We start from the raw sequence: 25,781 nt of genomic DNA on the forward strand, positions 1-25,781 counted from the left end.
CCAACTTTCTCTCTGATGGTTCTAGACCAAGATGCTTTACGAAGAAAATCGTCCGACCTTTTAGTCCATTTTTTTGCCCGCCTATAAGCTTATATCTCGGGTGCGTTCGCCACCCGTCGTAGACACTGACCCGCCGCTGCTCTATTGCGTGAATACGATTGCTTATTGCCAAGGAGTGCGGCGTAATAATGAACATGGGCCTGCGTGAACTAAAACTAACAGAATAGCAATAGCAAGTGAATTGGTCGGTTGGCTTGACCGCCGCGCTCTCAAAACATCAGTGCGCCCGCCCTCCTTGTCATGTTTGCTGTGGTCATCGCACGGCAGTGGCGGTAATTTGGTCAAAGCAGTGGCAGGAGTATTTAATCTCCGCTTTGCATCTGCCGACTGCCGAGTAATCAATCACATTCGCCCCAGAGAACCTTAAACTTGTTCGGGAGTCGGGGACGTTGATTACAATCAACTAATGGTCTTGTGTGCCATGTGAAAGCATCTGTGAAGACCATGGTTGTGAGAAGGTAATGAAAAAGGTCAATGTTCTCATTCCTTGTCGTCGTAGGGGAGCTGTCGGAAACACCGTGAGAAGGGTAGGACAATATATCTTATCGGCATTCAACTAGTTACCACAATATCATTCAACTCGGTCCTGCAGGCACAAAGGTATTTCGACTATGTAAACCCATTATGCTAAACGTTAGATTCCTTTGACTTACCTTTGTGACTGTAATAATGAGATTGTCTTTCTTCTTGTTTTCCGTTTCTGTGTTTGTCTTTTGTCCCGGTGAGGAAACGCGTGACCTAATTGGAGATTTGACATTGGGATCGTCGCATGTACCGCTTACTCTGTCTGTTATATTCTGGTAATTGCTTTGGGCGAAATTCAAACCTCCAACCACCATGAAAGGATCGCGCAGAAAGTACAAGATTCGCAGACGATGCTTCGTACGTCCGTCAACATTGAAGTTAACAGGCATGAATTAACTGTACCCACTATGACTGCCGGCATGCTTGATCTCATCACTTCATGACCAACAGCATTTCGATGAGCATAAACGACCAATTCGGGGTGGCTGTAGACGCGGTGATAGCTGTAATTATGTACACCCAGATGACGACGAGTGGGACGATCTCACTCCTTCTTACCACCCTGACGGCCCAGTCAATCGTAGTCCACCGCGGTACAGGAAACGTTGGTCCTCTCGGTCACGGTCGAGGTCAAGGTCAAGGTCACAGACGCCTCGTGCCTGGGACGGAAGTGAAGAACGGACTGCGGGGCCGTCGTCTTCATCGCAAGTACCAACTTTAAGCTCTAGAATCACGGATCACCCCGCCCCTTCCTCGTCCAGAGCTCCTCCAACGCAACCACCACCCATCAGGACGGCATCTCTAGGCGGCATGAGCAGCGCATATTCACCGACATCAGCCCAATCTGGTTCGTCTAGAATCTTATCTGGCAACATCGTGACGTCGCCAAACTCAGCTCCGACAGAACCTAAGGCTTTTCGTGCCTTCCAAAGCGCACACAAAAGCACAAATCCACAATCTAATTCACCGGCCACGCCAATCCAGATGCATCATGGAGAGGCATCGTCATCCTTGCAGCCCGCGCCTCCACCTCCGCCAAACCATTCCCCGCCGATGCAACCCCCGCAACCCTTACCAGATGTACCCGATGTCATGATGGTACCGGCAGAATCACAGCCAGCCGACCGAAAGACAGAAGATAAGAAAGAATTTTGGGAAAAACGGACAGCGTGCGTGATTGTATTCTACCTGTACAGAAACAGTTTTAAGCCTGTGTACCATTCAAATTTACAGATCCATCGCTAAATCCACGCGGCTGCTTGAAAAAGTGAAGGAGCTCGATAAATCATGCAAAGACGCAGATCACGTATTGCAAAGTTCATTCTTTGCAGGTCTGCCGGAGCCTGAACGCGCACGTCTCAGAGAACAATACCAGTCACTTCTCACGGCGCGAAAGGACGCAGAGAAGGAGTATCATGCAATCAGACAAGAGCTTGCCAATGCCGACGCATGGCCCACGGGCCCATCAGCCACTTTTCAAGCGGAAGAAGACGTTCTCGCGAAACAGAAAGAGATCTCGACGTATCTCAAGGAGCTCGCGACAATGATGCAGGAAGTGCAAAAAGTATTTGGAGAGTTGCCAAAATACAACCCTCCTGCTTTGCTTTCGCAGGGTGCTGGAGCAGACGAAGATGGGACTGCTATGGATGTGGATGTTAAGCCTGAGTCGTCTCAGGCAGGTCGAAAGCGCCGCAGGATGGACGATGCAGGCAGAGCAGATGCAGATGGACCTTCAGCGGAGGAAATGCAGGAATTTATCACCACGCTAACGGACCTTGAGGAGAAAATATCGACCCTCAGGAATGACATGACCGCCCGTGATGCAGAAACAAGAGAAGATCTGGAAAATCTCATTTCGACGAGGATCGACGAAAATAATTTCAAGAATGCCGAGATTGCGCGGGAGAGGGAAGAGAAGTTGCAGGAGGAAGAGAAGACTAGGAATAACCTTCTTGGTGCACTGACCACAGAGGTACAGAAGGCGGGGGATGATATCGGTGAGATCGCTACGGCGGTTGGGGGCCTGGTTCTTCGTGTGGCCGATCTTGAGGTTGAACTTTCAAAGGAAAAGGAAGCCCATGAAACTGCGTTAAGCAGACTGGCTGTGGTATGTTTATCACTATCTTCATATATATATATCTTTATCACTCAACATTCAATTCACACTTTGTTTAGGTCGAAGAACGTCTATCACAATATGGCAAGTCCCAAGCGGAATACACGCGCAACATCGACACTCTCACGGCAGCCTTGGAGGCATACAAAACTTCTCCCCCTACTCCTCCAGTCACTCCACGCAACCCCTCCGCCGCGTATGTCATCTCCGTCATTGAAGAACGCATTCTCGCGGGTCTGCACTCGACAATGGTTCCCTTTGTTGAAGAGCTACGACGTGACATGGAAAATCTGTTGTCTGAAAAGAATCGTGAGGTTTATCGCGTGGTGTGGGACAAACTTGGCAAGACGATGAAGCTGATCGAGAAAATCAAGGCGAGGGTTGACGCTGGCGTCAGCGGTGAAGGTGTCGCTCGAGGCCCGAACCAGGCGTAGCCTTCTGGGTTGGCGCCCATGTTTTTTTTCGTTTGATTGTCATTTTCCTTCGTTCCTCTCACTCATGGTTACCGATGGAATCATGTCATTTCTTGACTTCGTGGTTGGTTATTGTAGTTATCCACTTCTGTACCTAATATAGTATCTAGACATGCTTGTAACGACTGTATCTATACGACTAATTTCCTATCCTCTCTTTCTTGGGTCAAACCATACAGATAAAAGACGATTTGAGCGCTAGTACCGCAACAGTCACGAAATTGAGAATCAAGGTCACGTGTGATGACTTGTCGCGTCACTACCGACGCGACCGAGACGCGACGCGAACTTAGGGGTTTAATACAAATCTTGGGGAAAGGCGCTGGCGGTCAGTATCATGCACACTCAAAAGCACTCACAATAGCAGCTCTATCAGTGTTCAAGATAAGATCTATACGGCTAACATCAATATCATTCTTCATGACACCCGACTCGAATCGGACCCAGATTCAACTGAACTGCCTTTAAATCCAGAACCTTGAAGAGATTGCGTCGTCAATCTTTCTATTTTGATTATGAGTTTCTCACAACATACCATCAAAACTCCGGAGGCAAACAACCCCAAACCATCCTGGTCTCTCGTGCACAGTTTTGACACATGTTACGTGGAGATAAGCGTACAGGGTGAATTGGAAAAGGTACCCCTGGGTTGAAAGCTGACAGGATACTTACAACATGTGGACGGTCTATAGAAGTCGTTCTATTACAATGCTACTGTAATCCAAATTTAGATTGATAGATAATTGAATTGTCCTTGGAAAAGAATGTATTTACATGGGAGATGACATATGTTTTTATTTAACGGTAGGCTTACTGGCATGTACTAAGATTGCAAAAAGCTTTGCTTCTGAATAGATTCAGATGTCTATAACATATCAATTCAAGTGACATGAATTGCCCTTTGGCCAGAACAGTTTGAATGGCATCTACACGTGTTTTGCAGGGATACGCAAATGTCATGTCCTTCGGTGGACATTGCTCCTTTTCTAAATTGAACCCTTAGAAAACTGTGAAAGAATCTGCCCCACATTTAAATAGAAACATGTCTCAATGGTATACATGGACTCATTTTTCAATCATGAATCTACCGACGTTTATGTTATCAATTCAATGTCTAGAGTTCCGTACCATGGATATGGTGCATGAGTTGCAAGCCTGCACTCTGTGTATTCAGTTACGAGGTCAGGAACAAAGTAAACAGAGTTCAAGTACTGGCAGCGCCTGGCAGATAGTTGGCCGCAGGGCCAGGTTGCAATCAGGTACAAATAACGCGTAAACAACCCAAAAAGGACTCGTGGTTTCTTTATAAACATCTCCGTCATCCATTAAACATCCACCGATCACCCATCTACCGGCCATCCTCAGCGGTCCCCAGAGTTCCGAGATCTCTGAAACAGAGATGTTTCTGTTTCTCTTTGAATATCTTTTACAAATATTCTTTCCTGCTAGCTTGCTTATCGTCCCCGAAATTTCGTCAGTCCCTACGGTCGGCCCTCAATCGACATTATATGTTACCAATGAGTACATCTCTCCAGACGGTTTCCGACGATCGTGATTATCCATAAATTCATAATATATATGCCAGTTTGATCTGACCGTGTCTTCCCCTTTTCTAGTGCTTCTCTGATTAATGGCGTGTTTCCAGCGCCAGTTATCGTTGCGACTAAGGTAGTGCTACCACCAAAGCCGTAGATCTCCGATTACAGGATAATCTTTGTTTAATAGGGCGACCATTTTAAATTGAACGTCTCCAACTTTCTCTCTGACAGCACCATGCTCAGGAGTACAAGTATCGTAAGTAGTACGCACTCTAGCATCCGGAGAGGATGATGGTGACGCGTCTGACTATCCAACTAGCATTGGCATGGGATTCTTCAACGAGGCACGAACTGGGCTGACGGACCTGTTGGCGTTAGTCAATGTCCGATATCACCTAATCATTCTTTTCTTTACGAATTCAACGCTATTGAAGCCGGGACATTCTGGTATCATTCTCATTATGGTAAAGAAGTGCTGTATTATGCCATTTCAGACACCTCTGACCTCATATCTATCACTTTAGGTACGCAGTACTGTGATGGAATGCGTGGTGCCTTGGTAGTATATGATCCTCAAGACCCTCAAAGAACGCTATATGACGGTATGCTTCAATCATACGGTGCTATCTAAAATCACTTATTAATTTTCACTTTCGCATAACTTTGTCAGTCGATGACGGTAATGAAGTGTTTGTTATTTAAGGTGGTACAGCATACTGAGTATGAATTTCTAGAAAATACAGTAGTAACAATAGGTGATTGGTGAGGGATTTCGCCATGGCCTTGGACTGTTACTTCATTCTGACCTGACAAGGTATCATTATCCGTCTCCTTCTCTGGAGACTTTCCCGAAGGCAGATTCGACATTAATTAACGGGAAAGGGCGATATCCCAAAGGCAAACCAGCAGCTCTTTCAGTCGTCAATGTCGAGTATGGAAAACGCTATCGCTTGCGTCTTATATCCATCACATGTGATGGCTCCTATACCATTTTCATAGACAAGCATCCCTTTACTGTGATTGAAGCTGACGGTCAAAGTGTCGTCCCTGTCAGAGCTATCGACGCTTTGACGATCTTTGCAGGTGAGGCTCGCATCGATCTTTATCAGAAACTATTCAAACAAACAGGGTCCAAGGGCAGCGCTATTCTGTGGTCATTGTCGCTAACCAACCGATCGGTAATTACTGGATAAGAGCGCAGCGCGGCGTCGTTCAAGGCAACGTTGATCCTTTTGAGGGAGGACTTAACTCTGCTATCTTGCGCTACAAGGGCGCTGAGGAGGTCGAACCTGTACCGATTCCATATATTCCACCCAACCGTGTTCTCCGTGAGACGGAGCTACACGCTCTAATTGATCCTGAAGCTCCTGGAAAACCAGAACAAGATGGTGGGGACGTAAACCTTCACTTCTCCATTACCTACGACGAGAAGACGAAGATGTTCCTTACCAATGGTAAATATTTCCAGCCTCCAAAGGTACCTGTGTTACTCCAGCTTTTGTCTGGAACACCTCCGGAAGAGCTCCTCCCGGAAGGATCGATTTTTACCCTTCCTCGGAACAAAACCATATCCATCTCAATGCTTCCTGGAGAATTTGATACGCCGGTATGCATTTTCTAGGATGAAGAAAAGTCTGAATACTGACCATGAGATTGCAATTACATTCCCTTTTACTAGCATCCATTCCATTTACATGGGGTATGTTTAAAACCGTGTAAATTATCAGTCCAAAGTGTTGATACCAAGCCGTCGTGCAGCATACCTTCAGTGTTGTACGAAGTGCCAACACGACGGATGATCCTGCTCCTAAATACAACTATCGCGATCCCGTACGTAGGGATACCGTCAATCTTGGCAAGGTAGATTCAGGAAGCAATGTTACCATTCGCTTCAGAACCGATAACCCTGGACCTTGGATCTTTCACTGGTGAGTTTAGATCGTCTTCCTTATTCTCATAGCTAATGAGCTCGTACAATACCACTAGTCATGTTGATTGGCATCTTGAGAGGTAACTGGCTTGAGAATGATCATGTTCTTCCTATTTGTGCTAAATCCGTTGCAGAGGCATGGCGATCGTATTTGCCGAGGCTCCTGAAGAAGCGCGCAAGGAGATACACCCACCTGGTAAGAAAATGTTCCATCATGGTCGAATGTTCTGTACAGATTCTGATTTTCAACATATCTCAGAGGAATGGCATTATCTTTGCCCAGTCTTTGATAATCTTCCTGAATCCTTGACGTCGATATCTACAGTAGCTATCCCACCTCCTACGGCAACAACCATCGAGCCAACTCCCTTCATAAACCTCCTTTAAATCGTGCTATGACAACTTTGCGACACCTTGATTTTGTATTTTCCTCAGTATGCAAGTTGTGTACGTGTACGATAAATACTGAAATATATTGATTGTATCTTAATACATATGAAGTGATATTATACAACGCAACGGGATAGAACAGGTCGGTAAGTAATTTTCCATAAATTCATGAGTGTCAGTGGATGCTTGAGGTTTTCAGCTAGACATTGATTCTACTATCGGCGGCGACTTTGACGGAGACACCATTTTCCTCCAGGTGGTTTGTACCATGAAAAAGCCTCTGAACCGGGTTCGTCTTCGCCCGCCATCAACGTTACCTCTCTCAGAGAAGGGTACAGCTGAGATAATAAGCCCATAATATTCCTGCCAGCAGAAAAATTATACCATCCTAGCGTAGAAACGTCTTTAGCGTCTATGTGTTGAGTATTTTCAAAGCAGGAAAAGGGGTGATTCTTTATATTTAATACCTCCAAGTTGGGAGGTAAGTAAGTTTTTTGCAAGACGATGTTATGAATTATTCTCTGGAAGCAAAGGTGAGTGCATAAAACAACAACAAAAGCCGACACGGAACGTACCATGTACTTGATATCGCGTACGAAGTCCCACATAAATTTGGAGTAATAACCTATTGGTTCGACATCGTCGTCCATTTCGTTAGCTATCTGGAGCAACCTGCCAGTGATACTGTCAGAAAGGCGTTGTTTTGGGACCTGCCTGTTTTGCAAATGTAGCTGAAGCAGCGAAAGGTCGGGGAGGTTAGATGTGATAACATTGATCAAGTTTTTCTCAGACGCATCAGCCTCGACTACTAGGTTCTTTATGGGTAATGTACTTTGGGAAAGGCAAGCAAGAGCCGGTCCCAGGGGTGCGTAACGCCCCACGTAGAGGCCACAATGCCCTCGCTCACATTTAATGGTTACATCTTGAATCGGCCTACCAGGGACAAAAGCTACGATCATATCTGCTGGACCAGAGATCGAGCGCAGATTCCCCAACGCAGAGTCCGGGAGCTGGAGGTAAGAGGGGATGGTATCGGGAACTGGCACTCCATACGAATCAGATGGTGGAATTCGAAGGGTGAAATCGATAGTTTCGATTTCGGGACAGGATACCAAGAAAGGAATCAGCACTGATGTGTCCTTAACTTGAATGTCCAAGCAAAGGAACCTCAGTCTGGTACAATTGGATTGATCTGTCAAAGATCGCAATATTTCGGGACAGTAAGTAGTGGATAGCAAAGTCAAATGCTCGAGTTGTTCGCCCGAAAATATATCGAGAATTCCCGTTGATTCTGTTGGATCATATTCCTCGAGCAAGGCTGACCAGGGGTTGTTAATTTTTAGTTTACGAGCCTTCAGTCGTAGACCCTGCGATAAAGTGCTCGCACCGAAACTGACCGAAGTAAAATTGAGTATATCAAGTTCAGACATGCGAGAAAGAGTGTTCAACACTTCTACATCCAAGTTGCTCCCACAGTCGATATGAAGAACGCGCAAGTTTTCGAATCGTGGTAGCAAATCCAAAAAACGGGAAACCAAGCGAGGGTGAAGTATATTATCGAATATTTTCACGGCCGTTTTCGCTGTCCGCCATCCAGGATATCTGTCGCAGTAAAGTACAGTGAGGTCCGTCACCAGGGGAGCATGTTTTTCGCTATATGCCAAAGCTTCGACATTATCTAGAAGACGGTTGACCTGATCTTCGAGATTCAGAGAGGAAAGTGGTCCAGGAGGTGATAGTGAGCAAGACACTTTTTTGAAGACGAGATGAAGGCATAGCGAATAGAAATAGTGACACGTTTGGATTATGCTTTTATGGTCGGAAAAACCAACATGGCTAAAGCACTCTAGCCATATCTCCCTTGGTAATCTTTCCAGATCTGGGTTGAGATTTGTTTGCAATGAAAGCATGACAGAGCAAATGCAACGGATAGCAGCGCAGCCTTGAAGTAGCACAACAATTGATGATTCTACCCGAGAATCAAAATCAAGTGTAGTTGATGATCGTCAAGACGTGAAAAAGAGTGTTGAAATGACGATTCTCAAAATCGTGGCACAGACAACGGAGGGGATGGTGGTGGTAAGACTTCAAAAAAGAGATTCAAATGCCACTATTTATACTCATCCGAACAAAGGAAAAATTAATACCCACGTGTAACTGCCACCCTTGGTATGGACAAATATCATATCGATTCTACGACGAAACTGTTCAGATATTACAAAAGAGCAAATAATTCTACTTCCAAAATTCCTTTCCGCTTTGAATAGAGTACGTATAGTAAAGAAGATATAAAGATAGAATGCTCCATCGTCCGCGCTAGCCTTTACGGTTTGGTCACCATGCTCTCTCTTCCAGGACCGACACCGATCCACTTGACAGGAACTTTCATGAAGTCTTCAATGAATTTGATATACTTCTTGCAATTTTCGGGGAGGGCGTCAAAGGTGGTGATCTCTTCAATGGAGGTCTCCCAGCCAGGGAGCGTGACATATTCGACTTCCACCTTCGCGAGGAGCTCGAGGTCGGCAGGGAACCCGGCCAACTCTTTCCCGTCCACGAGATACTTGACGGCGACCTTGATCTCCGGAAGCTTGTCGAGGACGTCCAACTTGGTAAGGTTGAAGCTGTCATAGCCATTGATCAAGTGCGAATGCTTCAGCACAACAAGATCCAGCCACCCGCAACGCCTCCGGCGGCCAGTGGTCGTGCCATATTCGCGCCCAACTTCTTGAAGGTGCACACCGACATCCTATGTAATCAGGTGAGAAAAATGTCGAGCAAAAAAAGGCAGTATACGAACGTTAAGCTGCTCAGTTGGGAAAGGTCCTCCACCAACACGGGTAGTGTACGCTTTGACAACACCGATTGTGTGCCCGATCATCTTAGGAGGGATACCCAGACCAGTGCACACACCACCGATTGCCGTCGACGAGGATGTGACAAAGGGATACGTGCCATAATCCAAGTCGAGCATCAGTGCATTTGCACCCTCTACGAGCACCCTCTTGCCCGCCGTGATCGCGTTGTGCAGATATACTACGCTGTCGACGACATACGGGCGCAGACGGGCGGCGAGCTCGCGGTATCGCGCGATCTCGCCTTCGGTGTCGTACTCGAAATGTCCGTATCGCTTGAACCGGCCCTCGACGAGGGTGCGGAATTTCTTTGCGAAGGTCTCTTCATCGAAAAGATGATGCACGCGCAGGCCGGAGCGGGAGGCTTTGCCTGAGTAGGCCGGGCCGATACCCTTCCTAGTGGTTCCGATGCTGGTAGAAGAAGTTCAACGAAATGACGTAGTTTTTTATGAGCAAGGTGCATACCTGGAGCCTCCTAGTTCCACCTCTTTCAGTCCATCAACGATTTGGTGGAAATCGAATACGAGGTGTGCACGGTCAGAGATAAAAAGGCGGCCAGTGCAATTAAGGCCTTCAAAAATTAATCATGAGGGGCGTTTTAAAGTTTTGTCAATAATCTTACCTTGGCTTTCAAGATCGTCAAGCTCTTTGAAGAACGAAGGGACATGGACGACGACACCAGATCCAATCAGTCCAGTGCAAGCAGGATTTACAAGCCCTAGATATAATGTTTAATGTTTAGCTGATGATAAGTTGAGCAACACTTACCACTCGGCAACAGATGAAAAGCAAAGGTCTTCTTCACTCCGTTAACAGGGACGACAATGGTGTGGCCAGCATTATTTCCACCTGCACATCGTGCGCAGACGTCGATGTCCGCAGCAAGAATATCAACCAGTTTCCCCTTCCCTTCATCTCCCCACTGAGAACCCAACACAACAGACACTGAGCATCCCCAAGAAAAAATTACGAGAATTCAGGGTTAGATTAGATGATCAAACCACGATTAAAATTTGGCTTACCGCTCATTGCTGGTGGGCTGAACTACTCGGTAACCGAGAATGAATACTATGCGATTATACGGCTAGAAGTATGATTCACGGCAACTACAAGATACAAATATCAATGATAAGAGTGAGGAGGGCGGTCCCCGGCACAAAGATGGTGAAGGAAACATTTTATCTTGGCCATCGTTCATTACGGGCGTGAAATAGTGCGATCGGCCGTTTCTTGCCGAATCAAACTCCGACATCCTTCCGGCTTTTTCGCTTCCGTTAAGCTTCCGCGTTCTTCAAGCTTCATTTACCACAACGACAGCGATGTTTTAGACCTCGTAATAGAGACAATCAGAAGGGGAATCTACATCTTTGGCCACCTCCTAGGAGCCTTGACACACACTGAACTATGGCTGTTTTCACTTCGCGAACTACGCGCCCTCCAAGCTCTTTGAATCGGCTTGTCAGGAAGCACCCAAGTCTTTTTGGCGTTCCTTTCGTGTTGATCATGGTTGCTGCATCGTTTGGACTCACAACGTTCACTCAGACGAGGTACGATCTACACGACAAGAAAGTCAAGAACGTGAGTTTGCCATCGACTCGAGTCATATTAAATCGGATTCCACCATATCCTAATTGCTTTGGATATTTTTCCAGGTCTCGAAGGAGCAGGAGTTGAAGCTGGATCAAAATCGAAAGAAGTTCGATATTCGAGAAGAGTATTACGTGCGTTTGCAGCCTCGATTTTACCATGGAACGCTTTTATCCTGAACAATGTTTCTGTCAGCGACTGAGCATGGCGACAGATGATAGTTGGGAGCAGAAACGAATCGCACGTCCAAAGGGCCTTCCAGAGTGGGGTGTACCTCCTACGGAACCACCACCGAAATCGGGATAAAATACTCGCTTGAAGTTAACGTGCTTCGATTGAATGCAGTCCCAGCCACGCCACCATGCCGCATATATTTCATGCAACCAGATGCCGCATAACGCGGCGTTTCTGAACCGACAAACGTACATACACAGTCAAGTAACATCTACTCTGTCTCGAAACATCCCTGGCCAACGTTATTCTTCTAAACTATCCACTTTTCTGCCAAATCAGCCCTGAACTCCCACTTGGTAGAACGGCACGCGATTTTTATCACGCGTCTGTTTATGCTGTGACATCGTACCCAACATCCGGATGCATTTAACCATAGCAATCGAAAAGAACATCCTGTCATGATATTCTTAATGTAAGCTTATGAAATATGTGGATAATCTGACGATTTAGTTTGTGTCATTCAGCTTCGAGACCATCTTTATATTTTAAGGACGGTGTCGGAGTCGTTTTCGGTGAAATCATGGGAATTTTTGCTTCGCGTCGGGTCCCAGTCGAGCACCACTCATCCACTCAAGAAAATGATTTGAGCTCCAAAAAATGAACACTGGCGTGAGTTACTGAGAATAATATACCTTCAACCAACTGTTGCCTTCAACTGCCAAGCGGGACAGTGGCAGTGTCCCAAATAGCAGTAGGCAGCGTTCAAATCTAACAAGTGTCAACAACGCCTGGACCTCCCGCCACCTTGGAAAAAAAATACTTGTTGTTCCGAGACCCCAAGGACTTCCGTTGGCGATCTCAGGGATACGACCGTTCTTTTCCTAAAAATGTCGCACCTTCAACATCAAACACATTATGTTCACTATAGTCCGCCCCATCTTCAACACCAACACCAACATCAACACCAACAGCTTCAGCAGCAGCAGCCGTTGCAGCAACACGCTGTGACACATGTTGCTCCGCAGGACACTCAACACCAACAGAATCACCACCAACAACAACCTCAAAATTCGGTAGCATCGACATCCACCGCGACGGAACAAACGCAGCAGCCTGCTGCATCAAATGCAACACCCGCAGCCCCACTAATAGCAAAGGGAGATTGGACAAAGGATCTTGTCCAACTAGCAAAGACTGCTGAACTCAAGTGAGTGGCATTTCTTATTTCGATCGCGTTCCGGGGAATGGCATACTGTGAGTCCGGGACAAGGTTAAGGCAATTAGGGAGATCAGGGGGCGGAAGCATGTTGTGTCCCCGGGGTAACGGAATCCAACACCCTTTACTTTCCGTTGGTTGGGGTTCCATTTTCCACCTTTTGTGATTTTGGTTTCAAAATTTTATGGCTTTTTTCATGTCTATAACTGTGATATAATCACACTATGAACCCATTCATACATTCCAAGATATATGACGCGCTTTTCTACTTCGCGTTCCAGTCCCACTAACTTTTTTACACCAGAAAACATGCTTTAACACTCCAACTGCACACCGCGCATATTCTATCCGCACATGCAACACTCGAGCAAAAAGGAAAGGCGATCCAGGATCTGCGGGAACAAAAGAACAAGTTCGTTTTCGGTCTTTTTACAATCCATAATTTTTTGCTCACGGATGGCTTCTTGCCGCTTCAGATTAGAGAGTGAACGTGCACGCTTGTTGGCTTCGCTGGCCGAGGTACTATAATCCTCTGACTTAGTCTGCTTTATCGCTGATTTAATTTTTATAGGTCAATGCGGATCGAGACAAGGTGAAACTTTTGTGAACAGACCTTAGGTAATAATTGTCTAAAGCTCGAAAACCTACAGGTTGATTTGATGGAAGCCTCGCTTGAAAAAGAGTACGCAAACACCTTTTAACCAATACTTGTCGTATTAATCTTTCGTTAAGATGTCGGGAAACTCGCACGAAAATTACGCAGCTGACCGAGACAGACTATGCAGTTGCGAAAGCCGATGTAGATCGCCTGCGACAAGAACTCGGGCAACCCCCTCTTCCCAGTCTACAGAGCACATTAGATGAAAAGACTTCTCAGTACGTCCCCGTACCTTCTTTCCATATAATTGTCTATTCACGTTTCGCCCTCAACCCCGCTACAGATATCTAACTGAAAGGCGAATATCTGGAAATGACACGCAGACCACTCAAGCCTCATCCACGGCCCCTGCTCGTTCCGCGTCTGCGCTCCCGGGAAGCAGTGCTGCTTCTACTCCGGGGTCAGGTGCCGCAGGACCTTCGGCGTCAACGTCGAACCCAAACAACAAACGCACGGCATCGGCAATGTCGGGACAGCAGAATGATATACAATCAAAAAGACCTAGAGGCCGTCCAAAGGGGAGCAAGAACAAGAATAAGATTTCGGGGAATGATGGAGACTAACGTCTGTGCCGTTGTCTTCATCCTTTTTTTTGTTCTGTGACTTGTGCTGTTGTTGTGAGTGTAAATTGGACATCTTGGATGTTTTTTTTTTCTCGGACTGGGTTCGCTGCTGTTCTAGTTGTTGTAATTTTCTTATTGCTTTCGCGATCACTGTGTCTTGTTGTCGTTTTTGCCCACTTATTTTCTGCTTCGTTTGTATCCTTTTTCTTGCTGTTGTAAAAATGCACTGCGTTCGGCATTTCTTCCGTTCGGGAATGCTATTCTTGTGGAATGTTTAGAATTGAAGTCTAGGGGGTGTACTAACGTCCCATCATACTATTGCGGATTACACAGATTCCCGTGCACTTCCTCAACTCCCTCTTCAACGAGTGGTATCAGTATCGATCGTTTCGTTCAACTTGTTCAGTGAAAGATAGGAGGAAGATCGACAAGATCAATATGGACAGGGGGTACAGGGGACATGCTTTTTTTAAGGTCAAGGTCGGCACGTTAGTCATATTGTCTAGTCTTCTCAGGTGCAGATCATCAAATTGACGGCGAAATGGCATTGCTGAAACGCATCGATCGGCAAGAATTTGTCAAGATACGTCGATAACTGTACGCGTAGTTGCTGTAACGACTTGCGAGCTCATCGATGAAACTCACTGTGGGGAATTTTCAGTATACACCTCCATCGTTTCCTTTGTGTATACGCATTCGTGCGGCTGTTTATTGCTCTCTGCTTCATGAACTCGACATACAAAGTCAATTGACATTACGCAAAAACAGAAGCGATGGTGTCGGAGCCAGTGCGCGCCACCCTTCCCCTTCCTCGCCAAACTGTTTCATCGGCCTATTGATGGCCAAATTGATCCAGAATTTGCCACCCTGATGCTGTGTACGTCCACAGCACGTGTCGTTGTACCCAAGCAAGATACAGAGGCCGAAAGTTCAAGGTAAGAGCGCACTCACTCCATTTGCATCTCGTTTTTTATTCAAGATAGAAATTCAGGAAGGACAACCATTTTCAAGGATGGTATATTCTCCAAAATTTCCAGACGGGCAGAAAGGGTGTTCTACAAGGTTGTGCGCATGACAACGAGCGTGGCCGCATCGCCCATACACGCACACCACACTGTCACGTAGCCAAGTAAATGTGTTTTGATGTATCTCCTGATGTCCATTAGGTCCGGAATTACCCAGAGGGGGAGAGTATATAAACCTGCGTGCACCGGTCGGTGATTCCTCAGCTGGTCTCATCCTCCCAAACCCAACCACAACTTTTGTCAAGCGTTGAACGCTCAACTTCGACTTCTTCAAACTTTTCATCTTATACTTACCAAACACACATTATCATCATGGTTCAAATGAAAGTTACCGCTGCTGCCCTCATCGCTGCTGCTGCCATCGCCCCCGCTGTTGCCACCTATTCTTACAATGACGACTCGCTTGTTGCGTATGTTTGCCCAAGATTTATCGTATATCAATCAAACACTAACTTGTTGGCATCCAGTCGTGATTTCGAAGAGTATGAAGACTTCGCCGCCCGCGCTTATGACATGGAGCTGTAAGTCCGCTTAGCAAGCATTATTATTACATTGAATTAATATGGTGCAATTTATAGTGAAGAGCGCGATTATTACGATGAGCTTGAGGAGCTTGCTACCAGGGAATTAGAGGACTTCGACCTTGAGGCTCGTGATCCCATCTTGGGCTTCAACCACGCCAAGAAGTGGTTCAAGAACAAGTTCCGCGGCAAGAAGCAACAGCAGTATGTCCCTTTGCTTTCTTTTATTGATCCATGCTAATCTCTGTCCTTCAGATATGACGAGTCCCAGTCCCAGTATGAACGCGACTTCGACGAGGAACTCGAGGCTCGTGAGTTCGACGACTTTGAGCTCGAAGCCCGCGATTTCGGTGAAGAGGGTCACCATGGTCAGGGCGGACACCGTGGTCAAGGTTCCCACCGTGGCCAAGGTTCTCACCGTGCACAGGGTGGCCACCGCGGCCAGGGCTTCCGTGGTCAAGGGGCTCTCCGCACTCAAGGTCACCGAGGACAGGGCCACCGTGGTCAGGGTGTCTTCCGTCACCCCCATCCCCACCAGGAACAGTACGTCTCTTGATCCATGTCATTTGGTTTTGTTTCTAAATATGATTCTTTGGTTTTTCAGGCAATCTGAACAGTCTTCTCAAGAGGCTCGTGAATACGATGAGCTCATGACCCGCCACTACGATGAGCTCCTCGAGCGCGAGCTCGGTCTTCTCTCCGACGAGGAAATTCTCGAGCGTGACGGTCTCCTTTCCGACGAGGAGATCCTTGCTCGTGACGGTCTACTTTCCGATGACGAGATCTACTCTCGTGACGACGAATACGAGTTGATGCAGCGAGAGTACGACGAGCTCATCGCTCGTGAACCCGGCGTCATCGATTTCTTCAAGAACCTCTTCAAGAGCAAGAAGCAGAGGGAGGAGGAGAAAAAGAAGAAGGAAGCGCAGAAGAAGGCTGAGGAGGAGAAGAAGAAGGCCGCCGAGGCTCCTAAGGCGGACGACGCTTCGTATGTTCTTTTCTTTTCTCGCTGTTACTGATCTTGTTTACTGATCAGATCTTTCTAGTGCTGCTCCTGAAGCTCGCGAATACTACGACATTTATGATGAGCTTGATTAAAGTATATGTTTCATTTCGGTCGATGTTTGAGTTCGAATTACTTGTAGATCTTGTTGTACGAGAATACAATAATTCACGTTTTTTGGGAACATATTTGCACACGTGTGAACAAACTGCGTTTGAGGCATTGAACTATGAGCTTATTACTGATTTGAAGCTATTTGATTGATGATGCATTTCTCGAGTCGAGGAATTCACGGGCGCTTATTTTGTGGATTTGCTGAATCAAGTTTTCCCGGTACCATGTACATATTCATTCAGTAACTGGTTTCGACGAAGTACATTCACTTCCGTACTCAATAATCTCCTTTAGAGTTTCGAAACGACGAAGCTAGCAGCAGCACCAGCGTCCTATAGATAGAAAGAAAAATGAATACAGGACCGAGAGATATAAGATATGTGCGCACCGCTCCGTAGCTCAAATGTGCTGGTAGAATAACATCTCCTCCAGCGCAAATGTCGTCTCCAACTGCGCAGAAAGTCTTCTCGACTGCGTTGAGATTACCGGGGAACGGTTGCCCATTGTCTGGGTCACCGAAAATGACGATTGCGTTCACTCGGCTTTGAACCGCAGAGGAAAGCTGTTTGGCGGCAAGGTGGACCAATTGACCTCCTTGACTGATGAGAGCAGAGTTCAGGTACTTCAAGTAATGTGCGGCGTTGATTTCTAGCTACATACCTATAACCCGAAACCACGATTTTTGTGTTTGGGCAAGAGCTTGCAGTTGAGGAGATATCTTGAGCCATAGTGGCGGCGCCATTTGGATCACCACCTTCGAGGAAACCTGCGACGTTAGCAGGGTAGTTGACACCTTGGAAACTCAGGCTTCTGGATCCAAGAGCTGCTTGCAGTGCTCCTTCGAATGGTGGGCCCACGATGGTCCCGATGGGTGGGGTTTCACCAGTGCCTCGAGCAAAAATCACTGTAACATCTGCGCACGCCTCGGCAGCGGTAGGCGCGGCGTGTACTGATGCTGCTGCGAGTATAAGAAGAAGAGCTGACTTGAACATATCTGCCTGAAGAGTGAAAATCGAACAAATTGCTTCTGACTGATTCAAGAGCGCTTCTACGCTCTTTTATATGATTTCCGGGTGACTTGGGAACCATATTTACGCAGTTAACTTGAGAATACTTTGGTGAAGAGACCAAATTATCGATCCGTAGCTGCCCCCGGCTGCAATCTGGAGTAGTGAAAGCAATTGTCCATAACTCCCGTTGCCTGCAAGAACAAGAAAATTTTCTATCATTAGCACAAGTTGAAGCACATATGACAAGTAAACAAATGTTCTACGCGGGTGCAATTTTGAGAGTCCGAGGGTAGCATTAAAAAGTAAGTCATTTGAGAATGTCGGGTACAGTTGACTGTGGAGAACTTATCCATTTCCGTTCCCTGAGGTTGCACAGTGTCGAACGAAGTTCCGGGAAACGGTTACGTTATAACCGGCACTGTGTGAATGTTGTTGCGCTCACGTCTTTACCGTTTTTTGACCTCTACTTTGACAAGCAAAGGCCCTCTTTAACTTCAACCTCTTCAAAGGTGTAATAGGGGCAATACAAACTGGCTTTCATTGAGCTCCATTGAACGGTGGATACTTGAAGAGATAGTTTTCGGGACACATTTCCAATTGTACGGTTGTTTGACATGGGCCCCATAGCAGTGTTATGTGGTCCATAGGACCCTAGTGATACTCCTTTACAACGACGACCGCCCTCCCGCCTGTCCAGACTAGGCTTACTACCTGCTTCTATCTCGTTTATTTGGATGCGTTCACAAGGTTTCAGGACAGCTAACCATGAAGCCAACTCCTAACTTAACCCCGAAAACGTGACAAGCGACCTTCGGTTCCTTGATATGACCGACTTTCTTTTCATTTTACACCCTTTGGAAATTCATTGTGTACCCCTTATTACTCCCTTATTCCAGCTCAGTCCTCACCTTTTCTCACTCATCCTTTTACTTTCAGTGATCACCGCGACGATGCCAGACGACGCTTGACTAAATAATCTCATCGAACGAAGACGCTGGAGTGATTGGCGCAAACTTTTCTGTCTTATTTGCTCCTTAGGAGAGTAGTGAGTCTGCTTTCTCGTTTACCCTGTCTGTCTGTTGATCATAACTTTGTAGTCGCTGGATTTAGTGAAAATGGGCACTGCCGCATCTCCGGAAACTATACATTGGCTTCTAACTGACCGTGGCCATGCATACGTCGCTCGCAAGTCCTCTCTTATCCCACTTGTTGGTCAGGGAATGACGTCCATTGAACAGTTGCGACGGCAGTTTGCGTGTTTTATGATCATAGTGTGTTTTTTTTCTTATCGTAACATCCTCGGTTTGAAAAGACAATTATGCAGTATCCACATTTTCTGACGAGGTTTGACGCTCAACAGTCAATGTTGTATAAATCTATGTTCATTACCTATTATCATCTATAGGTTGAACTTGTCTGGGTGGGTATAACATGAATGAAAGCTTCGCATCGGAGGAACTGATCTTCATACACACCCATTTTGCAGAAGCGTCCAAAATGGACACCAATACAATTCCTATTCCTACTCGTAAGTTTTCTGTTCTGTCTTTCTACTCGATCACTAAAATTGTGTAGAATCGCTATGGAGCAGAGGTTGTCCAATTGTATGTATATCTACATCTTCTCTGCGCCCATTTTCCGACAACCACTTCCCCCAAACAGTGTTTCAGCATATAGTATATCTCGCACCCTGTCTCATGCTTGTCTATGTGGACTTATATATATATTCTAGTTTATATAAGGCACATAGAAACCCCGACTACCGAAGTATGCTGCTTTTTTATGGTATTTCTCAGTATCTTGACTCTCAACCTAGGGGTACGACATTTTTCTTAACTTATTATTGTTAAGTTTGATGCAAGACTTACCAACTTCCTGGGATTTCTGTAGCTGTAAGTGCAGTCTACTCGATTTACTACATTTCTTAATACTCCAATTATCTTTTGGCGCTAGGTGTCTTCATAGGGGATTTTGTTGGTTATTCGTCAGTTATTGTCCTTTGCTCGATGCAAGGTAAATTACCTACGTCTTGATGGGGTGTAACTAATGCCTGGATCCTAGGTATCATGGCTTGTCGAGTGTCTAGCATGTACATTCACAAGAGGAAGATCATCGTCATTCTCGCTGTTTCTTTCGTTATCGAAATGTCAGGCATGATTCTCATCCAAATGTTGATGAATAAGGTCCATGCACGTCTGTCATGTCTCCTTTCTAGAATATGTTTTATTCTAATTCTCAGAAATAGCGATTCCTGAACCCGCCGATGGCGTGTTTTTGTGCAAACAAAAAAGCTTTCCGAGTTGGACGTTTACATTCTGGTTTCCGTTATTGGGCTTCGAACTCGTCGTGTTTTTACTTTCAATATCACTCGCATGCAAGTTCTACAAGGCCAACAAACTCATGCGCGGAATAAGAACAGTGACCTCCTCCACGCATACACTTATGTTCGTTCTACTGAGGGACAGTATAACGTTCCCGTTTATGTCAGTGTTTTTATATCATTTCGATACAAAGTTTTTAACTGGATCACTACCAGCGGCGTCGTAGGATCTGCAGTGGTCATATACATATATGCGCGTCTATCGGTGTGTATTCTCAGGCTTGTTCATTTATTTCTGAACTTAATTCGCCTAATCTAATCACTCCTTCATGGATCCTATAGTTCCTTCCAGTCCAGATATCTTCTACAGCATTTTTTTTCTTGCCATCAATCCTTGGATGCCGGCTTATTCTCAACTTGCGAGAGGCATACTACCGTCCTTTCCAAGACGAATGCGATATCACACTCCCTCATTTAAGTCATAGCCAAGATTAAACATTTATCGCGCAATTATCTTATAGGACATTATTTGTTCGTAATTTGGACAGAATAGAGCTTAACCAAGCATTGACACGCATTTATCTTCTTTATATATGATAAGCTTGTCATTTGTACCTGGGCTATAGCAATAAGTTTCTAACCGTGGAGCTCGGGGACTAGGTCGAAGGTAATAATAACAACAGTTGACTTTTACCAGCGACAACTTCCGGCCAGTGGGGGAGGGGCATGTACACACCGCCGTGGAGGTCGGATTTCGGCGTGGAAATCCTCCCGCTATTGCAACAGGTATATGTTGCAATACGACCGCAAAGGCATTCCTATAAGATACGCTTTCTGTTTATTCAAAACTGGGGTCTTCTCTTCACTCTTAGAAATTGAGTGGTAGATCAATGGAATCAATGTATACAGACAGCGAAACAGAAAAATGGCTCTTGACTGATCGTGGCTACTCATACATCATCCGTCAGTGTTTTTTAATTAGTTTGATGATTTTATCGATCGCTGATTTCCTGCGTCCTTTAGTTGCAAGTGCGGTTTGCGTTATTTATGATCATAGTAAGTGTTATGCATAGTGAAATTTCATTTTTGGATCATTGACACTTAGTGGTACATTACAGTGCTAACGTTTCATGACGAAGTCAGTATTCAGTATCAGCCACAGTAAATGATTCGAATGTTGCTTACTGAATTCTTCAGGTGGAATACGTTTGGGTACATCCTGTTTGCTAAAATTCCTTGGGCATGGCTGATCCAAAACCGTGGTCGCCGTCTTTCAGAAGCGACCAAAGCTTAGCGTGGTTCAAATCCTTTTCTTTATAGTGAATTGTGTTTTTGTATTATTCTTTGGGCTGCATGATAGAGAAACTAACTGCATCCAGAGTCGTTATGGTGGAGATGCACTACAGATGTAGACGTCTAGTTTTACTTTGAGCGTATCTATTCGGTCTGACCTTTACTCGTTTCAGATATCCTGCATACAGTATGTAGATTCACTCGCCGATCAGAAGCAATCGAAATTGACCGTTTGCAGTAATTGTCCGCCATATTCTGGATGACACTGTTAAGGTACGCCTTTTATGATATGTTGCCATGTGTAGTCCATCCATTATTGGAAAATGTGACTCATACGAGTATGCAGGAGTTAGTGTACGGTCAATGAAGTTATCCATATATATTGACTCCCCCCTAGCTGTGAGTTTGCTTTCCGAGATTTCATCTGCCTCCTGAAATTGATGTTTTCTTTTAGGCAATTTTGTGCAAGTTTACATCGGATATCTCGGGACTGTTATTCTATGCTCGACGCAAGGTATTTTTTCTCAAGGCCTACTCGATTCATATATTATTTGAACAGTTTTTAAATCTGATACAGGGATAATGATATACAGAGTGTCGTGCATGTACAGTCACAATCGGAAGATTATTATCATTCTGGCCACTGCCTTCATCAGTGAATTGACGTCCATGATCATCTCGCAGAGCATAGCAAATAACATACACAACTGTAGGTACTTTTTTAACTTGATTAATCTTCGACATTAACGCTAATTCTGAATTTTTGCTCGTGGTTCCATGTCGTTCAGCTGTTCCAGACCCAGCTCCTGGCGTCCATATTTGCAAGCAAGATTCCTTTCCAACATGGGCATATTCTATCTGGATTCCAATTTTATTTCATGAGACCGTCCTTCTACTTCTGGCCACAGTAAAGGGCATCTCATACTACAAATCTGATACACGTGGGTTGTTGGATGACAACAATAACGACGGCTCTGCGGGTCATCACTCCCTCTTGTATATTCTTGTGCGAGATAGCATAACATTTCCCTTGATGTGAGTACGATTACTTCAAATCTAGTGGATCTCTCTGATATCATTGAATATCCAGTGGGCTTGTAGTTTGCATTCTCAACTTGATCTCATGGGCTGCTCTTCCTGTACGTAGATTGTCATTTTGTATCACTCACGTAAAACTAAGAAAGACCATACGGAATACAGTATCTGATTGCACAAATGACGTTCCCTTTTGCATTATTCATTCCTTGCATCCTAGGATCGCATTTAGTGATCAATTTGCGGGAGGCATATTACCAACCATTCACCAAAGAGTGTGATATTCAATTTGTACATAATGAGAGTGGTGTTTCAATCGACTTCGATATGCCGTAAAAATGATTGTATTTACATGTCATATAGAGAGCGTCAGACCAAAGTTGTTTTCTGATATAATTTTCTCCTCTTCGGATCGTTTAAGCTGGGCGTCTAAGACGCAACGACACCATCAGAGTCGTTGATCTATTTTTAGACCATCACAGTTAAAGACGCAGAGGACAGGTGGTTTGCGAAAAAAAATGGCGCGGACTGTCCGCCAGACTGTCCGCCGGACTGTCCGCCGGACTCATAGGCCTTTGGGTGGGCCTGTGTGACTTGGGTGAGTGACAGCCGTGCTCACTCTGCTCTACAGCGATCAGTGGCCTTCCCCGACACATTACCGCCCTCCGCCCCCCGCCCCCGACCTGGCCATGAGAATGCTAAGTGCCACTGGTTAATATTTTAATGGCACCCCGCCTCTCCTGTATTTTTCCGCCTTTTCCACCAGTTACTCCTGCGGTGTGCTACTTCCATAGACAAGGCCCGTTTAGGTAGTATTTATTGTAGCTGTTTTAGTAGACAATAGATGTAAAATGCTAATACAATTACATCGTTGAACAACTTCTAACCTTGCAACCATTATGTCCTCTTCATCTAGTGCATATTCTTCATCTACTCTCCAATCAATCCTTCAAATCCAAGCTAGTATTGCCAAATATTTGGACTTTGAAGGATGTTTGAAGTTCATTGAACTTATCCAACTCCTAAAGCCAACAATCTGTCTGTCACAACAACCAGGACTAGCAGAATCTGATGCGGGTGAAGACAAATGTCCAGCACGGTTGCGTCTGAACGTACACACTTTTCTCGCACAATCTTTAAGTGTCGATCATGAGGCTATGAAGATTATTTGGCGTGCAATGGCCAATATTGCGTGGAATTTTAGGGTTGATGAAAGCTGTGTTCATTCCTTTGGTCAACGTCATATTCAATGCTTTCTTGACTATGGAAGACAGAATGGCATAGGTGAGTTAGCATATATATCAAGCTAAAACCACTACTAATTCTAAAATCGGAGCCTTTTATCATCTAATGCCTCCTGTTCGTCATTGCCTTGATCCACGATGTGTTATCAAGCCCAAGACTTCTAAAAAGGATGAGCTCCATCGACGTCCACTGAAAGAAGCACATAGCCGTTCTGTTACTGTTTTTACACAATCATTTGGACCCATCCCGGGTATTTCTACTTCAATGTTTTGTTCGGGTATGTGTTTAGTATTGTTATTTTGTTGAAACTCCCCCTTCTAACAATAATAAACGCAGGATGCCAAACTCGATACTACCCTAACTACTGGGTAGATAGAGCACAATCCACTCGGACATTTTACCGTATACATCGCACCTTTCTGCATGTTACAGAAGGAATTTTTATGGACATTGCCACGTTGGAATTGTTTACGACAATGATGTTGACGTCTTGGTAGCTTCTTTCTTTTGTTGTGAATTTCTTCCATTAACTTGGAGTGTACAGGACTTCTGCTTCAAATTGTGCCCGCATCTATAATGAAGCAATAGCTTCAAAGTCCCTGTCATCCTCTCTTCCTGCAGCATATTCCAAAAGCATGGTGCTAGAACACAATGACGTATGGAATGGTCTTAGTCTCTTCTGGCTTCTTGAAGACTCGGAAGAAGAAGATGAGGTCTTACAAATTGACCATGTAGCGCCTAGTCAAGCCATCCGCCTCAGAAAAGCCTTAAAGAGACGGAACCTTCGGATGGCAGGGACTGGTCAGGAAGCTTGGAACCATGTATGTGATTTATGCTGCTGGTATAATGATTTGCCCGATGGAACACAGAGTAAATTTTGAAAATTTATGATTCTAGTGATATATAACTCATGCTTGATTCTAGCTTTCCTTCGTTCTGTGGTTACTGATGGCATAACTATTGGACGGCCTACCTGCTCTATTCATGACTGCGATATTCCTTTGGATTCCGTCAAACATCGGTTCTGCCCTACACATAAAGATCAGAACCTTATCTGTGCGGTTACTAGCTGCTCAGCTCCCATTGATGAGGGCTATCAAACGTGCAGTCTGAAGGATCACCGAGCTCTTGAAGCATACAACGATATCCACAATAAAGCAATGTTTCAATTAAAACTTCGGCTTGCCCGTCTCAAAACCTCACAGCCCACTGATGCCTTTTCCACTGATGATGGCCAGTCAACCATATTTGGCGATGAAGAGGTTTTGATTGACGCCAATGGTGTCTGTGACGAGAAGTCAGAGAAGGGTAATCAAACATTGCGAGCTCGGTTTGGAAGGCGACGCACTCATAATGAAGAGCTGTGTGTGGCATCGTGTGGTGTAATTCTTGGACGAGCAACATTCTATGGTTCAGAGGCCCCAAACGGAGTACGGGTGCGTCATTTTTCTTGCTTCTAGAGAATTGTTGCTTATTTAATTTTCAGACATTTTGGAAGACTTTGTTTCCTACCCAAAAGTCTCTTCCAGGAGTTCTTTGGCACGACAATAACTGTCGAATTATGTTAATGCTTGAAAAGGAGAAAGACACGTACTTTTCCCACTCAGCATTACCCGTTGACGTATTCCATTTCAAGTGTAAACATAAAGCTCAAGACGACAAATGTAATGCCAATTGTAACCCAGCAAAATGGCCCGAGCTTATGACGCCTGATGGGAAGTGGCGTTTTAACTCATCTGCAGCAGAACAAGCCAACGCTTGGCTAGGAGGGTATCAAGCCATTGTTCGTGAGATGCAGGCCGACAGATATGAATTCTTTTTGGACGAGTTAATCAAGAGGCGAAATCGAAACATCATTAAGGATTTGGAGAAAAAAGGGAAAAATCCACATGAAATCCCAAGGGATTTTTTACTCAAGCCAGATACACCCAGAGTCGATTAGTGATATGTAGGAAGTTGTAATAAAGAGCATTAGAAATCATGTTGGAACCTACATTAGTTGTTGTGAACAAGCAGCAATCCGGGTTTAGTTGTTGCTCTGTGTCTTGAAAGCCTGCCGCTCGCACGATAACCCCGGCCCAGGGGTGATCCTTGGTGTTATCAAACAAGCGGCAGTTTTTCAAAACATGC

The 25,781-nt window shown here is 45.3% G+C and overlaps 9 protein-coding genes across 9 annotated transcripts; 6 read left to right on the plus strand and 3 right to left on the minus strand.

Annotated features, from left to right (window-relative positions):
• Positions 1–897: 897 nt before the first annotated feature.
• Positions 898–3,135, plus strand: JR316_0003987 (uncharacterized protein; the record flags this gene model as incomplete). The annotated part of the gene is made up of 4 exons (XM_047889756.1): positions 898–946; positions 1,109–1,754; positions 1,819–2,692; positions 2,761–3,135. The coding sequence occupies 4 exons, from the start codon at positions 898–900 to the stop codon at positions 3,133–3,135; spliced, it is 1,944 nt and encodes a 647-aa protein (XP_047752130.1).
• Positions 3,136–5,278: 2,143 nt separating this feature from the next.
• Positions 5,279–7,029, plus strand: JR316_0003988 (Laccase; the record flags this gene model as incomplete). The annotated part of the gene is made up of 8 exons (XM_047889757.1): positions 5,279–5,314; positions 5,555–5,795; positions 5,849–6,318; positions 6,391–6,411; positions 6,471–6,640; positions 6,699–6,722; positions 6,777–6,838; positions 6,902–7,029. The coding sequence occupies 8 exons, from the start codon at positions 5,279–5,281 to the stop codon at positions 7,027–7,029; spliced, it is 1,152 nt and encodes a 383-aa protein (XP_047752131.1).
• Positions 7,030–7,247: 218 nt separating this feature from the next.
• On the minus strand, positions 7,248–8,462 carry JR316_0003989 (uncharacterized protein; the record flags this gene model as incomplete). The annotated part of the gene is made up of 2 exons (XM_047889758.1): positions 7,248–7,370; positions 7,608–8,462. The coding sequence occupies 2 exons, from the start codon at positions 8,460–8,462 to the stop codon at positions 7,248–7,250; spliced, it is 978 nt and encodes a 325-aa protein (XP_047752132.1).
• Positions 8,463–9,355: 893 nt separating this feature from the next.
• Positions 9,356–10,916, minus strand: JR316_0003990 (Adenylosuccinate synthetase 1; the record flags this gene model as incomplete). The annotated part of the gene is made up of 6 exons (XM_047889759.1): positions 9,356–9,781; positions 9,833–10,298; positions 10,353–10,458; positions 10,510–10,605; positions 10,656–10,832; positions 10,910–10,916. 6 exons carry the CDS (start codon positions 10,914–10,916, stop codon positions 9,356–9,358), a joined length of 1,278 nt encoding a protein of 425 aa, XP_047752133.1.
• Positions 10,917–11,291: 375 nt separating this feature from the next.
• On the plus strand, positions 11,292–11,780 carry JR316_0003991 (Cytochrome c oxidase assembly protein COX16, mitochondrial; the record flags this gene model as incomplete). Its single annotated transcript, XM_047889760.1, has 3 exons — positions 11,292–11,465; positions 11,540–11,608; positions 11,670–11,780. 3 exons carry the CDS (start codon positions 11,292–11,294, stop codon positions 11,778–11,780), a joined length of 354 nt encoding a protein of 117 aa, XP_047752134.1.
• A 755-nt stretch (positions 11,781–12,535) lies between these two features.
• On the plus strand, positions 12,536–14,085 carry JR316_0003992 (uncharacterized protein; the record flags this gene model as incomplete). Its single annotated transcript, XM_047889761.1, has 7 exons — positions 12,536–12,855; positions 13,169–13,276; positions 13,341–13,383; positions 13,436–13,456; positions 13,515–13,546; positions 13,597–13,740; positions 13,806–14,085. 7 exons carry the CDS (start codon positions 12,536–12,538, stop codon positions 14,083–14,085), a joined length of 948 nt encoding a protein of 315 aa, XP_047752135.1.
• Positions 14,086–15,422: 1,337 nt separating this feature from the next.
• JR316_0003993 (uncharacterized protein) lies at positions 15,423–16,729 on the plus strand (the record flags this gene model as incomplete). Its single annotated transcript, XM_047889762.1, has 6 exons — positions 15,423–15,520; positions 15,578–15,631; positions 15,689–15,835; positions 15,887–16,174; positions 16,236–16,619; positions 16,678–16,729. The coding sequence occupies 6 exons, from the start codon at positions 15,423–15,425 to the stop codon at positions 16,727–16,729; spliced, it is 1,023 nt and encodes a 340-aa protein (XP_047752136.1).
• A 309-nt stretch (positions 16,730–17,038) lies between these two features.
• JR316_0003994 (Cutinase) lies at positions 17,039–17,740 on the minus strand (the record flags this gene model as incomplete). The annotated part of the gene is made up of 3 exons (XM_047889763.1): positions 17,039–17,080; positions 17,137–17,347; positions 17,409–17,740. 3 exons carry the CDS (start codon positions 17,738–17,740, stop codon positions 17,039–17,041), a joined length of 585 nt encoding a protein of 194 aa, XP_047752137.1.
• A 5,565-nt stretch (positions 17,741–23,305) lies between these two features.
• JR316_0003995 (uncharacterized protein) lies at positions 23,306–25,593 on the plus strand (the record flags this gene model as incomplete). Its single annotated transcript, XM_047889764.1, has 6 exons — positions 23,306–23,690; positions 23,743–23,928; positions 23,988–24,144; positions 24,196–24,521; positions 24,576–25,087; positions 25,138–25,593. 6 exons carry the CDS (start codon positions 23,306–23,308, stop codon positions 25,591–25,593), a joined length of 2,022 nt encoding a protein of 673 aa, XP_047752138.1.
• Between the last annotated feature and the right edge of the window lie 188 nt (positions 25,594–25,781).

This window comes from Psilocybe cubensis, chromosome 3 (genome assembly GCF_017499595.1).
Source record: "Psilocybe cubensis strain MGC-MH-2018 chromosome 3, whole genome shotgun sequence".
Lineage (NCBI taxonomy): Eukaryota > Fungi > Basidiomycota > Agaricomycetes > Agaricales > Agrocybaceae > Psilocybe > Psilocybe cubensis.